This window comes from Natrix helvetica (assembly GCF_964273705.1).
Source record: "Natrix helvetica genome assembly, chromosome: 1".
Classification (NCBI taxonomy): Eukaryota; Metazoa; Chordata; class Lepidosauria; order Squamata; family Natricidae; genus Natrix; species Natrix helvetica.
Genome location: NC_138548.1, coordinates 125,239,920 through 125,256,879, shown reverse-complemented (window position 1 = coordinate 125,256,879; position 16,960 = coordinate 125,239,920). Strand labels below are relative to the sequence as shown.

Genomic DNA, 16,960 nt, shown 5'->3' with positions numbered 1-16,960 from the left:
GTAACCTGCTAATTCTCTTGTGGGAATGTTACTAAAATTTAAAATTTGCATTTGTTAAGGGGATATTATTGGACTGTACATAGAGCACAATGCTCAAGAAGCCTGCCTTACCAAATTTCACTAACTTACCCCATTGTTTTGCTTCAATATAAGAAAAAGAGTATTAGATAAAGACACATAGGTAGACCTTGACTTACATCCATAAATGGGACTGAAACTTCCATCGCTAAGCAAGGCAGTCATTAAAGTGAGTCGTGACTGATTTTATGATTGTTTTTGTTTTGCAAGGTCCGTAACCAACAAGGCCCCCCTCATTAATGAGTTGATCTCTGAGGGGGAGCTAGACCTTGCAGGGATAACGGAAACCTGGTTGGGCCACGAGGGTGGTTTACCCCTCGTGGAAATGTGCCCACTAGGTTTCCGTGCATTCCATCAGCCTCGGGCCCTGGGTAAGGGTGGTGGGGTGGCGGTAGTTATACGGGAAGGTCTAGAGCCGAGGGAGTTCACTGTTCCTCAGATATCCGGGTGTGAGTCCCTTGGTGTGAAATGGGGCCCAGGGAGGCAGTTGGGTTTGCTGATTGTATACTTGGCTCCTCGCTATACATCAGCAGCCCTGCCCGAGCTCCTCGAGCTGATCTCGGAGACGGCGGTTGAGATCCCCAGGCTTGTGGTTATGGGGGATTTCAACCTGCCGTCGACGGGAGCAGCGTCTGAGGTAGCTCGGGAGTTCATGGCTTCCATGACAGCCATGGGCCTGACCCAGTTAATTCAGGGCCCCACACACGAAGGAGGCCACACATTGGACCTTGTTTTTGTATCTGAGCAGTGGACGAGTGATCTGGGTAGAGGGGATTTTACTGTTACACCCCTGTCATGGTCAGATCACTCATGTCTCCGGCTTGACTTCCCTGGTGCTACCCCCCACCGCGAGGAGGCGGGACCAGACGGTCCACGCTGGTACCGCCCCAAGCACCTGATGGAGCCGGATAGGTTCCAGACGGAGCTTGGGCCATTACCTGTAGCCCTGACCCGCGCTCGGTCGGAGGACCTAGCGGCCGCCTGGAATAGGGCGGCGTCTGGGGCCTTGGACCGGGTTGCGCCTTTGCGACCTCTCCTGCGGCAGCGACCCACCCGGGCTCCTTGGTATACCGAGGAGCTGAGGGTGATGAAGCGCCACAGGAGACGTCTAGAGAGAAGGTGGAGGTCCTCACGCTCCGAATCTGATCGAACACAGGTAAGATCCTACTTGCGGACCTACCTTGTGGCATTAAGGGTGGCCAAACGTAGATATTGCGCCACCCTTATTGCGTCCGCGGATAACCGCCCTGCCGCCCTGTTTAGGGTGACCCGCTCCCTCTTGTCACAGAGGACACAGGGGGCACCCTTACAGGGCAGAGCAGAGGAATTTGGGGAATATCTGCAGGACAAAGTCGCTCAGATCCGGAGCGGATGGGCCCCACTCAGTGGACCAGACGGGCCGCCAACAGCGAGTCTTGTGAGACCATCCTGGGAGGAGTTTGATTCTGTTGCCCCCGAGGATTTAGATAGGTTGCGTGGACAGCTGCGACCCACCACATGTTTAATGGACCCGTGTCCCTCCTGGTTGGTACTGGCATCTTGGGAGGTGACCCGAGGCTGGCTTCTGGGCCTGGTGAATGCCTCATTGGGTGAGGGATCCTTACCAACCGCCTTGAAAGAGGCGGTGGTGAGGCCCTTGCTTAAGAGGCCTTCACTCGACCCAATGGAGCTAGCTAATTATCGTCCAGTCTCCAACCTTCCGTTTCTAGCGAAGGTTGTAGAGAATGTGGTGGCGCAGCAGTTTCCACGACACCTTGACGAATCCGAGTATCTAGACTCACGCCAGTCCGGCTTCCGACCCGGGCACAGCACAGAGACAGCCTTGGTCGCGTTGGTTGATGATCTCTGGAGGGCCAGAGATAGAGGTTGTTCCTCTATCCTGGTCCTATTAGACCTCTCGGCGGCTTTTGATACCATCGACCATGGTATCCTATTGCGCCGGTTGGAGGGGATAGGAGTTGGAGGTACCGTTTTGCGGTGGTTTGGCTCCTACCTCTCCGACCGGAGGCAATGTGTGTTGACAGGGGGACAGAGATCGACCCCGAGGCCACTCACTTGTGGAGTGCCACAGGGGTCGGTCCTCTCCCCTCTCCTGTTCAACACATATGTGAAGCCGCTGGGTGAGATCATCCGTGGTTTTGGGGTTGAGTATCACCTCTACGCTGATGATACTCAGCTGGAATACCTGCAACGCTCTCTACATGGGGCTGCCCTTGGGACGCGCCCGGAGACTGCAGTTAGTTCAGAACGCAGCCGCGCGGGCTGTGATGGGGAGTACGAGGTACTCCCACGTAACACCTCTCCTGCGCGAGCTGCACTGGCTGCCTGTGGTTTTCCGGGTGCGTTTCAAGGTGCTGATTACCATCTTTAAAGCGCTCCATGGCACGGGCCTAGTTACTTGCGGGATCGCATCCTCCCACATACATCCCTGCGGCCAATACGCTCACACAGGGAGGGACTTCTCCTGGTGCCGTCCACTAGGCAATGCCAGCGGGCGACACCGAGGAGTAGGGCCTTCTCTGTGATGGGCCCAACCCTCTGGAATGACCTCCCCCCCGACATTAGAACCACTTCTGACCTCCGCTCCTTCCGGCAAAAACTGAAGACCCACCTGTTCCGACTGGCAGGCCTGGCATAATTCAACTGTCCCTCCTGGCAAATGTATTATATCTGGTTATTTTAGGGGTTTTTTAATCTACTGTATTTGTTTTTAGGGGTTTGAATTTATTTTATATCTGCTTTGTACAGTTCTTTTAACTACATTTTAACCTCCTCCATGTCAATTGTCAACTGTACATATTTAATTTAATTTTATTGTATCCTGTTATATTTTGTATGAACTGTACACCGCCCCGAGTCCCTTGCGGGAGAGGGGGCGGTCTAGAAGCATTAAATATTATTATTATTATTTATTGTCATTAAGCAAATCGCTGCAATTGTTAATGAATCATGAAATCATTAAGCAAATAGAGGTTTCCCCCATTGACTTTGTCAGAAGCCAGCTGAGAAGGATGCAAATGGCAATCACATGACCCTGGGATGCTCTAGGTATCATAAATATATGCCAGTTGCCAAGGACCCAAATTCTGATCATGTGACCGCAAGGATGCTGCAATGGTCAAAAGAACCATTTGTAAGTCACTTTTTTCAGCCTCACTGTAACTTCAAACAGTTGCTAAACAAATAGTTGTAAGTCAAGGACTACCTATAGAATGATGTGTCATTAGTGCACTCATAACAACCAACTGTTTTCATTCTCTAGTAAACCAAGTATGACAATCCCCGCTTCATCTTGACTTTAATCAAAATATTCAAACAAGGAATTCAGAAATAGTCTTGATTCAAAGTTTCCTACAACAGATAAGCTACTAACCATGCCAGTCTCCTTATTTTTTTCAGGGGCATCTGACTTGTTAATCACTATTGGAACACTATGTTGGTCAAGATGCAGCTGTGGCCTTATTTATCAACACTTATGAAATATTCCTGTCTCCAAATATTAAGAGAACATATCTAATTCTGTCAACTGGATTCTATAACCACTTACAAATTCAATTACTAGCATTCCTCTTCCTCCAGTATCTGTATAGTTCTATATTCAACTGAGATTTAAAGTCTTGGTGTAATACTACATTGGAATGGTAGCCTTAATTTTTTTCAAATTTTTCCTAAATAATTTATTTTTGAACTTTATATTGTTTCTCCATTTTCTTGCAATAAATAATTAAAAACATTACTTAATGTATTACTTGAGCTTAAATATTGGCAGTAACATACTAAATGTAATACTTGAGCTTAAAATATTGGAAGTCATAGTGCAATTGCCCACCTTCACTAGAAAGGTGTCAAGAGGTTATAGCAAAATCCATAAACATCTATATTACTTGATTATTAGCATTCAGGAGTCAAGATAATAAATTTAACCTGTGCCTAAACATGACCTAGTGAAAAAAAAATCCCAAGACATAAAATTATCCATCCGTAAGTCACAAAGGGTACTAATAATATTATGGAGTGTCACAACAAGAAAGTCAATTGTTCCTTGAAATTTGTCTCTAGTATTAAACTAAATTTGAATTTATTATAGGTCCCCACTCTTATGGGTAGGATGAATACTTAACCACTAGTAAATTACCATTATGGAAAAATTAAAAGCCTATTGTGGCACAGAGATTTCAAGATTTTATTTATTTATTCAATATATTTTAAATGTTATAAACTTGAAATTAAAACTACCAAAATGCCTTTTTGTAAGCAAATGAAAAATAATTACATACATTACTAGGATTGAATACCTATAATTCAATGGTGGGTTTCAATTTCTTTTATTACCAGTTTGCTCATGCGCACGCATAACACCTCTGCACATGCACAGAAGCGTCCAGGCAGGTGGGCGGGGCCTCCCGCCGCCACCACTACCTGTTCGGTCTGGTCTAGGGCGAACCAGCAGAAACCTACCTCTACAATTAAGTTAAAAAAAGTAATAAAAACATTTAAAATAGCTTCTCACCCCAAAAATAAAAATAAACATTTTTAACTTCAAAAGACAAAATAGAAAGAAGCAAATCGAAAAGGGCAATGTTGTAACAGTCTATTTTCAGGATACTAGAATAACTCTACCTTTGGTATATATTTTACCTATTCAGAACTGTTATAACAAGGAAAATATTATTGAATTTAATAAAGTAAGCTGAAAAGATATAAGGAACTTCAAGAACTTTATAGAGCAGTAACACAGAAAATGGAGCATTAAGTGGAAATAAAATATCACTAAACATTTCAAGGAAATGTAATGCTTTCTCTGATAGCAACAGGTTTTTTTGCTTAAATGATGAAAAATACCATTTACTGTTATTGGAGCTGTTAATTGGCATAGTTAACTTCAGAAAGGTAGCACTGAGCTCACTGCCAGATACTTACAGTCAGGTAGTGCTGGCAGTCCTGGATGAGATTATGACTAAGATCCAAAGCCTTCAGGACATTTAATAATTGCTTAATAGAGAGAAGAAAGAGCAAGAGTTTAATGATTACAAATAAACCAAATCCAAAGAACAAGTATCTAACACTGAAGATGGTAAATTATAGTACAATCATTCAAAAATCCCTCCTATTCCATTTTCTGAGAAAGATAGTCAATAGATAAAAGACTACAGTATTAGACTACCATCAGATTGTGTGCTTATTTCTGGCAATTACCCTCTGTGCAGTATTCCATTTTAAAAAGGATACGATTTCACCAATTAGTACATCTTACTTGCACAACAGTTGATCTAAAAACAATGAGACCATGGATTCTAGTCCTAATTTAGGCATGAAAAAACTGGCTAGGTGGCTTTGGGCCAGTCTCTCTTTCTCAGCCCAACTCAGTCACTCAGGTTGTTGTGAGGAAAATAGGAGAAGGAAGGAGTATTATATGTTTGCTGCCTTCAGCTGTATAGGGGGAAAAGCCTCATACCAGTGAATCATCCAATGTTGCAATAGAATTGTAGCTGAAGTTGGCTGTATGTAATTCCAGCCAAGGAAGTGCAGAACTAAGATCTCCACCACATGCAGAAAGGATCTCCTGTAAATAAAGAAAATGGATAACTCGGTGATAAAATTAGGGTGGCCACCTGTGCCTCTCAGTAACCTGCTTTTAAGTTTTTGCTTCAAGACTGAAAGACATTTCACACTAGGAAGCACTTTCAATATCCACTGGGAAAAAATGTTGTGGTGGTTGAATGTACTAGGTATAATGGACTCCTTACTGTCCATTAGCTAAGACGTTCATAAAGAGGGGAGATTGTGATTCACGATTGAACAGGAGTAGGAAACTATAATAATTTTTATATTACATTGTTATATTATTAACATAAAGCCTTTTTTTCCAATCCCAACAACTACACTACTGAAGTTTGATGGCAAACTGCCAAGAAATCAAACTGCAATTTGCAATGAGATTTTTGACAGAAAAAAGGCACTTTAATTCTTCAACATATCAGAATTCATACATTCCATAACAGTATCTTCATGTTATACAATGTATCTTCATGTTATATAGCTCTCAGCAACTGTTACAACTTTGTTTTTACAAAAAGTGGTCATAAATCACATTCTTGTAAAACAGCAATATACCATCTACAAAGTATATAATTATACTTATTATTAAACTATACATGATATTGTCTATGGCAGGGGTGTCCAAACTTGAGAACTTTAAGACTTGTGGACTTCAATTCCCAGAATTCCCCAGCCAGGCTGGCTGGGGAATTCTGGGAATTGAAGTCCACAAGTCTTAAAGTTCCCAAGTTTGGACACCCCTGGTCTATGGAGATTCTCAGTCATCCAGGTCATGGTTGTCTCAAAAGTGATTTTTCAAGAGGCAACTGGACTTTCTGGTTTTTCTTTGAAGATGTTTCGTTTCTCATCCAAGCACTTACTCTGAGCCACTTTTACCCCTAATGCTACGGAATAACAGTAAATACTCACTCTTCCCAAGTTATGCAACCAAGCCAATGACCTAGTTATTTGCGGGATCGTATCCTGCCCCATACATCCCTTCGGCCGATTCGCTCTCACAGAGAGGGACTCCTCCGGGTGCCGTCCACTAGGCAATGCCAGAGGGCGACGCCCAGGAGTAGGGCCTTCTCTGTGATGGGCCCGACCCTCTGGAATGACCTCCCCCCGGACATCAGAACTACCACCGACCTTCCGTAAGAAACTGAAAACCCACCTGTTCAATTTAGCCGGCCTGGCCTAATCCCAAATTAGGGTCCCTCAAGTCTGCATTTTTAAATTTTTAGGGGTACGCTTTTTAGCTGATTTTAACTTTTATTATTCTGTACAGCTGAATTTAGGTTTAATTCACTTTTAAGGGTATGTAAGGGTATTTATCTTTTGTATCTGTTTTAATGTGATGCCTGTACACCGCCCCGAGTCCCTTCGGGGAGAGGGGGCGGTCTATAAATTTTGAAAATAAATAAAAAATAAATAAATAATGGTGCTAAGGCAGAGTGTTCCAGCTACTTTGGAAACTTTTTCAGATCCCCACCATCCAGTCAGATCTGAAAAAGCTTTGATGAGAAGTGAAACGTCTTCAAAGAAAAACCAGAAAGTCCAGTTGCCTCTTGAAAAAAGCACCTTTGGGATATACATGATATTCATTATAATTCATTGCCTTTCCCAAAAAGTATTTAAAAACCAGAATAGGACCAGATCAGATATAGGAATATACAATTTGTAGAGAAAGTTCACTGAGAGAGGAGGAAATAACAGAGACTTAAGGCCATTTTTTCCTTACTAGGAACTGTTTCTTGTGAGTTAAAAAGCTGCCAGGAAGAAGCAATATTATTAAGGCAAAAAAAAAACCCAATCTCCCTCCCCTTTCGTCTATGTCAGGGGTGGCGAACACGCGGCTCACGAGCCGCATGCGGCTCCCGGCCAAAATAAATGAGGCTCTTTGCCTCTTATCATTATTTAGTATACTGTGGCTCGGATCGCGCGCTCCCTTTCGGAAGCTGGGGAGGTCCTTTGCAGGCAGCTAGAACGGGCCGCCTGCAAAGGACTTCCCCAGACTTGCTTTGAGGAGCACGGGGCGACTGAGGCTAGTTGTGAAGCCCCAAAGCCCCCACCGCCACCGGAAGAACTGCTGCCACCTCCTCCTCATCCTCCTCTAACAGGCAGCACTGCCGGATTTGCCGCCCGGCGCTGTGGCTGAGATGAAGCCGCCAAAGCTCCAGCCAGCATCTCCGCGCGTGGCAGCGGCGCCTCCCCTCCGCTCGGAGCAGCTGAGCTCAGTCAGCGCTGGGTTACCCCTGCCCCTCCTCCTCCTCCTCCATGCTTTTGAGGAGCCATGAGGCTGCAGGAGCCAGTAGGAAGGCGGGGGGGGGGGGGAGCAGGGGAAAAAAAGCCTCATGGCTCCTCAAAAGCACGGAGGAGGGGGAGGGGGCAGAGGTAACCCAGCGCTGAGCTCAGGAGCAAATCTGGTGATTCTGTTGGAGGAGGAGGAGGAGGTAGCAGCAGTTATTCTGGTGGCAACTCGTGCTCGTCGGCATCTTCAGCAGAAGCCCTGCCCACAATGAAGAAAGCAAAGATGGAGCAGATCCACGCATATGACGTCGCTGCAACATGACTGGAGGAGGAATTCTGGGAGTTGAAGTTCACAAGTGTTAAAGCTGTCAGGTTTGAAGACCCCTGGGGGTTTTTTTCCCTAAAGGGTTAGGGGTGCAAGGGGCTTGTAACTTGACAGCTTTAAGAGTTGCGTGCTTCAAATGCCAGAGTTTCTGAGCCAACATTTTGGTTGCTAAGCAGGAGCGTTGTTAAGTGATACTGATATTATATAACACTTTGAATTAAGCGGGTACCTTGAAGAAACATAACTTTGAGTTTCAAATAATACTGATTTCGTTGTTGTCTTAGGTGACATCTGTGAAAAAAAATTGGGTGCTCAGGCATGAAAATGTGCCGCTCAAACACTATACTTTTCTGCTCACATCGAAAAAAAATTAGAGGGAACATTGCTTCCGGGTCTGTTTTGGCAGGTCACTGTGTGGTGTGGCTCTCTGACTCTCACAGTTTAAAATTTTGGCTCTTTTTGTCGAACTTGTTCGCCACCCCTGGTCTATGTGAACTTCCGCTTCAAATCATAGTGTTCCATAAAACTCATCAGGAAAATATTAATGCAGGTGCCTTATGACACTCTATGCAAAATGCATATTTTTTGCCAGCCATTATTTTCCTGATGGTAAAAAAAAGTCCAATATGGAATATCACCACTCACTTCCAGAGAATTCACACATCTGGAACAGGTCAAAGCCTCTAACTGGGAATAAACAAACCTCAGGCCCTGAAGATAGTGCAGAGGAACACATCTCAACTAAAGGGAACAAAAAGAGAAAAGTTAATATAAAAAAAAATATCCATTGCAGGTTCACTAATCTTGTCCTGTATGCATATATATACGTGGGGATATATATTCTAGACAGAGTAAAGAAATGGTTTCTCTCCAGATGTTGCTGAACAACTGCCAGCATCCCTCATCCATGCCCCTGTTAGTTATCAATTCTTAAAAGCTGTTCTGCAGCACATTATATAGCGTTTCAGCTTTGTCCACCTCTGGAACAGTAGGATACTATTTATTTCATATGTATTTTTCCTTAACTCAAACAATACCACCTTGCAAAAATAGAGCTACAGTATGATTATACAATTTTTGAGCTCTTTCGAGTCCTATCTTTCATGCTATTATGTAATTGTTATATCAAATTTAGAAAGACTCTTTTTAGATCATGCAGCAAACTAAAATTCATTTCCATATTTTGAAAAAAAATATTCAAATATTCTGGGGGGAAAAGACAGGTATGAAATATCCCACTATCCAGCTATCGATATATGCTTCGGAAAAGTACTGCTTTATCCCCAGGACTCCCAGAGATAATACCAAACCAAAACTTACTCCATACATAAAAGGACTCTGTAGTAGTACTTGAAACTCACCTCTAAACGTCGCAATGATTTAAAGGGAGAAATCTTCACAGGAGCTGGTAGAGAACATTCAGGAACAAATATGAGCTGAAAGAAACATAAAAAGTGACACCAACTATTAGCAAAGGTATCTAATATTGCAAGCTCATCTTATCCCCAAATAATATATAGTTCTGCCTCCCACTTTTTATGAAACCAAGCTGGTGCTATTTCAAAATGTTCATCCTTACATCAGCAATTCTGAAAAATCCAGCAAATGAAAGAATGAATAACTACCAGAAGTAATCATGTACTCGATGTAGGCGTAATGTTGCACCCCAAGTATATAGTCGCTAGAGTTCCAGTGTTCTAATCTAGCTATATCTTACATGCTGACTAATAAAGAGAGTACTAAAGCATACACTTCCATTGGGGGTTGCCTTTGCATGATAATTCTATCTAAGAATCTCAGAGAAACAACAGTAGCTGATGTGGGAATCTGGGAAAATGGGGTTCATTTTCCCCATTGTGTTTTCTAGTTTTCCTCACTAAACCAAATTCAGGAAGACAAAGCTCAAAGAAAAAATGAATAGAAATGGGATGGCTGTAGATTTCTTTCATGATTTATTCATTACTCTTAGATTTCCAATAATGCATTTAAAGCAGTCTTTTATGTAATATTAAACTACTTTATCATGCTATTCCTTAATGTTTTTTTTCATAAACTCCTAACCCATAATTCATCAGAATAATTTTTACAATTACTCTTGCATAGGCCAAAAATATACCTAAATTCAACTACTGTAGATAGCAGGCATAAGATACAACCTAGAAGGCCCTCATACTCAAGTTACAGGCAAAGCAAGCTCAGTGAAGAACAAAATGGAGCAAAGTTTATTGTTCAAATAGAGATTTCAATGGCAATCTTCTCATGATAAAGTTATCATGAAGATATAAAGGCTGACTATACACTGATCATTTAGCTAAAAATATTCCAGAAGAATAGAAACTTGGAAAGAGGGCAGAGGCATGCAACAGATGCCATTATCATCACATCAAATAGTATATAGTAATAAATAGACATGAGGGCTTTAGATAATCATCACAGTATCTATTCCATGACAGGAGGGTGAGATACCATGTTCCCTTCTGCTTTGTTAAAGAGGTTTCAATTTTTTAAATAAGTGAACTCTCTATAACAATTCAAGCACACCTTTACTCAAGTGTCCACTATGCAAGCTTTGTATGTTCTCATACATAGACCATATGTTGTAATGAATAGTTTCAAGACTTTATCCAATTTCTCATTTAAAGGTTAAAACTTGAATTTAGTTTCTTTAAATAGTAATACAGCTTTTCAATTAATTTCACAATAAATTAAATTACAGAGTGCCACAGCATAACTATCTCAAAATAGGAAGCTTATTTCAATCCACTCCTGTATATAATCCCCGTTCTTGCTAAATGTTTCATGACTATCAAAGCCTGAACTTACAAAAAGATTACAAATCTTTTGCCTACTAGTAAAAAAAAATAGAATGGTTTTATACACTTCCCTATGCAGCATCTCCAACCTTGAAATACCCAAGACCAAGAGATACAATTAACACGTCAAAGAAAGGCTCAACTTCAGAATAATATAGTCTCTATTTTTAGTCAGTTCTCAAAAATAACATCTATCACTTTTTGTATTTTTTTTTTTAAATCCTCTTTCACAGAAGTTATTCCTGGTAAAGTTTAAAAATATAAGAAGCCACATACAAGTCTGGTATTTAATGAAGAGTAATCCCCTCCCCCCAAGGACGTGTCGTTTTCTCGTGCTGAAAACAATTGCAGAAAGAAGAAAGACACTTTCCAGATTATACTACTAAAATATATCTGCAACTTCAGTAAATACATACACTCTTCAGTTTAAATCTTCTGGGCAGACAGCTGAGCTCTACAGAGCAGAATTGTAATACCGTACTACTGTTCAAAACCTCCAACTTAAATCAGATAACTCATATTCATCTAGCCTTCTTATATACCATTACATGTCTCTTCAGTTATCGTGAGGCTAAATTGCTAAACATTCACGAATACCAATTCCAGCATATCCCAGATCCCCAATCTGCTTTTTGTCTGCTTGAACAGATGGCATGGATATACATTTGCAGCCAAGAGGAAGCTAGTTCCTTTGCCAATCGTTTACCACCTCCTCAGACTTATGCCAAGTAGACCTGGCAGAAACTGCTGTTGCCCACACAATAGTTTCTAGACAACAGAATAGAGAACACTCTAGACATATTGTAATTTTATCAGGAACATCCTCAACTTCCATATTTTTTGTGAAATAATCCAATTTAAAGCAATTTCATTATTTTTTTATCAGAGTTATATTGAGCACTATAAAATTAGTCTAATTAAGCACCACATACAATGGAGGACTGTCTACATTTATGCTGTTACTAAAAAAAATGCAGAACTATACATTCAGAAAACTAATATAACTGCATACTACAGAAATACATTTTTAAAAAATGCAGAAAAAGAAAAAAGGGGGAGAGAAAAAGAAAAATAGAAAAATAAACCTTACCCTTTATCCTCAGCAAATATAATCTACATTAACAACTTATCACTATCTCTGAAAATGTAGTCAAACCCTTCTTAGTTCCATACCTTATCCCATTCTCTATAAGCCCATCTCTAAAACCTTGTATTTCCATATTAATCAGCAAAAGCCCAGTAAGAGTTACCAGAAATAACAACATAAATATTACAAATTATATCTACTGCAACCAATTTAAATCATTCCTTTCCATTTAAACAAATTCCTCCCCATTTCCACTTTTCAAATAATCCAATCCAATCCTAGTTTTAAAAAAAAATCATTACCAGAAATAACCATCACCATCCAGTCCCAATTTTTTAAAAAAATCAATTAAAATAACAACCTATTATTTTCATCTTGATCAGACAAATTATATATCCTTTCTTTCTCACCACACTCTTTAAGAGTCCAGAAAGTTCTAACATTCTAACATCTAACATTCACCGTCTCAAAGTTTCTACATCTCTTTTCTCAAAATTCTTGTCATCATCTTTGCCAAGCCTCCTTTATAATTCCAATGTGGCAACTCCAACAATCTTTTAAAAAATGCTCCTTAAAAAAGATTGTATGCAGCATGGTTCTCTTAGACCTCACAAAGCTAGGGCCAGACTAGATGGACTAATAACCAAATTCACATTAGGAGCATTTCATAGGTTAATAATTAATTTCTCCTAACTTTGAATATTCAAGACTAAAGAACAGCCATAAAGAGCTTTATACTATCTAATCCAATTTACTCCTTAGCAACTTGCATTAGGGATCCTTCCCTTTTTCCACACATTTTTATTTCGATTTGCAATTTGTGATGCTTCTCAATGCTGAAAGAGGTTATGGAGACTGTTAAATTTCATAGTATTTGAAATAAAATGTTTTATGTGAAAGCAAAGTTACCTTTTAAAGACTTTAACAGCACTGATACACATTTCTGAGTTGAGAAACTTGTTGAAAACAATTTGATGGCACATAATTTGTCAATCTAATATGTTGCTGAACTCTAACTTTCAGTGTACCTCAGCATTGGCTACGCAGGCAGAGGGAGGTTGAAAATTGCTGTTCAGCAATATCTAAAGACCTCATATTCTCTGTTATATCATAATTATATAGCAGAGTAGTAACATTCAATTATATCAGAACAATCCAAATATCCAAATCCAAATCCTCCGCAAGATATAAGCTTTTTCCCAAAGCAGGCATCTAATACACAGAATTTCACATTTCAGGACACACCTTCAGTGAGAGAGTTTTTTGCAAGACATCAAAGAGAAACTGGGCTTGAAGAATAGCAGATGTTTCAGCAGGGTGTGATGAGAGTGCAATGAAGCCATGATTCTGATTTCGTGGCAGTAGGTACTGCTCAAAAATCTGATTGAGAATTTGAAGTGTGGAAGTGAACAAGGTCAAGGTGCTAGTACCATCCAGAATCAAGTCCCCTGATGAACAAAAACAAACATTAACAGATCAATGTATATTTACTGCATAGAATAACTGCATGAGGGAAAGGTCAATAATATGTAGGTGGTCCTTGACTTACAACAGTTCATTCGGTGACCGTTCAAAGTTACAATAGCACTGAAACAAGTGACTTACGGCCATTTTTCACACTTATGATCATTGCAGCATCCCCATGGTTACGTGATTCACACTTCGATGGTTGACAACTACCGTAGTTCATATTTATGATAGTTGCAGTGTCCCAGGGTCATGTGATTATCTTTTGCGATCTTTCAACAAGCAAAATCAATGGAGAAGCCAGACTCACTTAACAAATGTGAAGTCGTGAAATGGAGCAAAACACACTTAACAAATTTTTCACTTAGTAACATAAATACTGGGCTCAACTGTGGTTGTAAGTTGAGGATTACCTGTAATGTTAAAGTATTATGATTGCCACCCTTAATATAAGGGATGAAGCTAGCAAGGGAATAACTAGTGGTTATCAGGCCAGACAGAATAATTATGTAAACATATGGACTTTTAATGTAAACAAGTTTCTGGATACTGAGTTGTGTCTGGACTGTAGAATATGTTTTACTGCAATATCTGGCCTGAAGTCTTACATTTAAAGGCATGGGATGCAAGCTATTGAGTCTTACTCTACACACGCCACAGCTTGATATATAAAGTATATTCCACTCTCCTGAACTACAAGGTCCTTTTATATTTAAAGCACTAGATTCACTTTGCATAATATAAGCTAACCATAAAAAGTAGTTGGGCAATTTGTGTTTCATTTTGTTGCCCAAACACCGAACAGAACCTTCCTCAATGAAGAATGAACAAAAGTGAAAAACATACTGTATCTCTGGAGAAACTTATTTAACAGAATATAGGTAGTCCTCTACTTACAACTATTTGCTTAATGATGGTCTGGAATTACAACAGCCTCCAAAAGGGAGCTTTACAGCAAAATGTTGAACCACCATTCCTGTAGTCACATGATCACAATCTGGGTGCTTGGCAACCTGTGCAAATTTACAATCGTTACCAAGCAGCCCACAATCATGGATTTGTCATTTGCAATCTTCTCTGTTAGCTTCCACAGAAGGTCAATGGAGAAATCAGCAGGGAAGGTTACTAGCTGCCGCTGCTTGCCAACAAGACTTCCTCTTATATCTGATGGCTGAAAGAACTGCCTACCAGGGGAGCAGAACTCTTTCAGCATGGTGCAGAAATAAGAGCACAAATCCTGAAGATTTGAGATCACCTCCTGCATCCTGCCAGAGGAGTTTCCTCCTCTGCATGAAGGAGAGCTGAACTCCTTCAGTTAGATGCAGAAATGGAGTGCAAATCCTCAAGATCTGAGCTCTGTTCCTGCACTCTGTTGGAGGATTCTCCCAGCTGTGTATGGAAAGGGAGCAAACTCTTCCAGCCAGCTGCTAAAGACAAGAGGAAACCAAAATCAAAGCAGAAAGTAGAGAAACAGCGTGGAAGTAAGGAGCACAGTGTGGGCTGCCCCAGAACACCCAGCACAGGCCATGCACAGTGGTTCTTCACAGGGACTGAAAATCCTACTCGGATTTTGGCAGGAAGGATTTTCAGCTTCTAAGCAAAGAGGCAGTACAGTAAAGAAAGTAGTACAGAATGTTTCAGCAGGATGGGACAGGCTGCCCACAAGTGCCTCTCTGTTCAGGGACTGAAAATCCTGCTTGGATTTCATCAGACAGAATTTTCAAGTCCTCAGCAGATCCTTCCAGATCACTCCCACCACCCAGAAGACACCCTACTTTCCTTATGTGGATCTCTGTCCACCTAACAACCTACAAGATTACTTGATGACCACAACCAGGAATGCCACACTTGCAGTCATTAAACAAAGCAGTCACATATCTCGCTTAATGACTGCTTTGCTCAGTGACGAGATTGTGATTGTAAGTCGAGGACAACCTATACATGGGTAAAGCCTGGTCCTAATATTATCTTCCTTTAACCTAATATATGTATTATAATATATATATGAGTTTGGATTATCTTTGATATCTATTACAATTACAGGCTGTGAGAAAAACACTCCTAGAGTTTTGGGAAATATACTAACCATGGAAATTCAATTAAATGTTTTCTCCTATTTAAAACTCTGCTGCACCTGAACCCAGAGCTTCAATATGCAACCATTATTATTAATTTGAGCAATCATTGCATAGACCCAAGGATAGCCATATTTATTTCCATTCCAGAGTAGAGCTTAAGTCCACTTTCCAAATATCTCAAAGAAAAGTTCTCCACATCATTAGAACCTCACCGGAATCCTGCAGCAACTGTGCTAGACTTTGAAGCATTATTTTTTTGGGCGCAGCAGAGGGTGCCATCTGCAAAGACAGGGGGCAGGGGAAGAAGAAATAATGATAATTTCTTAAGAACCAGAAAGTTCATGCCACATTTAGTTATCTCAACACATGCTAATTCAAAAGAAGGACTTTAACCCACACAACCATGTAGGCAGAGACTGGCGAAACACAATCCCCTACCTGAGAAAGAGACTCGAACCCCAGTGAAGAAGTGATTGAAGCAAACCTCTCTGTTCAAATACTTGGTTTGAAGCTTAAACCAACCCAGGCAAGCTCAAAGGCCAATCCAGGCATTTCCTAGACCAAATGTTGCAATACTCACATGCAGGCGCGTGACAGCGACCATAATTATCCACCCTCCCCCTCTTAATTTAAGCAAGGGGCAGTAGCCTTCTTCCACTTGACCCCTCTAACGAACCCTCAGCGACAAAAGGCCAGGGGGAAAAATCTTCTTATTTTTTGCTGTTTTACCTACCCTAGACAGGCCGCAGAGTACTGTAGAATTCAGAAATTACCAGGTTCCCTCCCGTTCCATGACAGGAAAGGGAAGCCTGGCGCAGGAAAGACAAAGCAACCAGCACATGATACAGGCAACGCCAACCGGCCCGGAGGTAACCATGGTAACGCTCGCGTAGCCTCTCCACCACCTGGAAGAGGAGGGGGGAGAGAATCTTTAAAACTCGCCTTTGGAAACCGAAGCAACCCCACCGTCCCTAGAAAATAAGGTAGAGTCCTTCCTGGTTTCCGCACTACCATAGAGCACGTACAAAATTGTAGAGAGTATCCTCCGGGTTCCGCCAAACGGAGAGAGTAGGTCCCGCCTCTGCTCTTGTAAATTCGCTTTCATAGCCGCCCTGTGTCCTTCGCCTTAGTTCGTGGTAACGGCGACCTCGGGTCTTTCCCGCTTACTTTCCCAATCCGCTTTGTGAGTTTTCTCAAAGCCGTCAGACTCCCCACCCGATCCCACCCCTTCTACACGAGGAATAGCCCAAAGCTCATAATATTTCCAGGACAGAAACCGCCCTTAGGAATGCCTCCTAATACGCACGGGGCATCTGAATAGCAA

The 16,960-nt window shown here is 41.4% G+C and overlaps 1 protein-coding gene across 5 annotated transcripts in view; it reads right to left on the bottom strand.

Moving 5' to 3' along the window:
* STK11IP (serine/threonine kinase 11 interacting protein) overlaps nucleotides 1-16,797 on the bottom strand; it is a 34,091-nt gene extending 17,294 nt beyond the window's left edge. The window contains exons 1-7 of one of the 5 annotated variants that reach the window (XM_081936429.1): nucleotides 16,579-16,797; nucleotides 15,849-15,915; nucleotides 13,337-13,539; nucleotides 9,553-9,627; nucleotides 8,837-8,932; nucleotides 5,534-5,641; nucleotides 4,999-5,070 (exon numbers count right to left, since the gene is read on the bottom strand). In XM_081936429.1, the coding sequence (XP_081792555.1) occupies nucleotides 4,999-5,070; nucleotides 5,534-5,641; nucleotides 8,837-8,932; nucleotides 9,553-9,627; nucleotides 13,337-13,539; nucleotides 15,849-15,915; nucleotides 16,579-16,650 (693 nt within the window). In that variant the 5' untranslated portion in view covers nucleotides 16,651-16,797. Of the gene's footprint in view, nucleotides 1-4,998; nucleotides 5,071-5,533; nucleotides 5,642-8,836; nucleotides 8,933-9,552; nucleotides 9,628-13,336; nucleotides 13,540-15,848; nucleotides 15,916-16,074; nucleotides 16,189-16,216; nucleotides 16,256-16,369 lie in introns of those variants that run through there. The other 4 variants (XM_081936425.1, XM_081936427.1, XM_081936426.1 and 1 more) reach the window with 4 other exon arrangements.
* Between the last annotated feature and the right edge of the window lie 163 nt (nucleotides 16,798-16,960).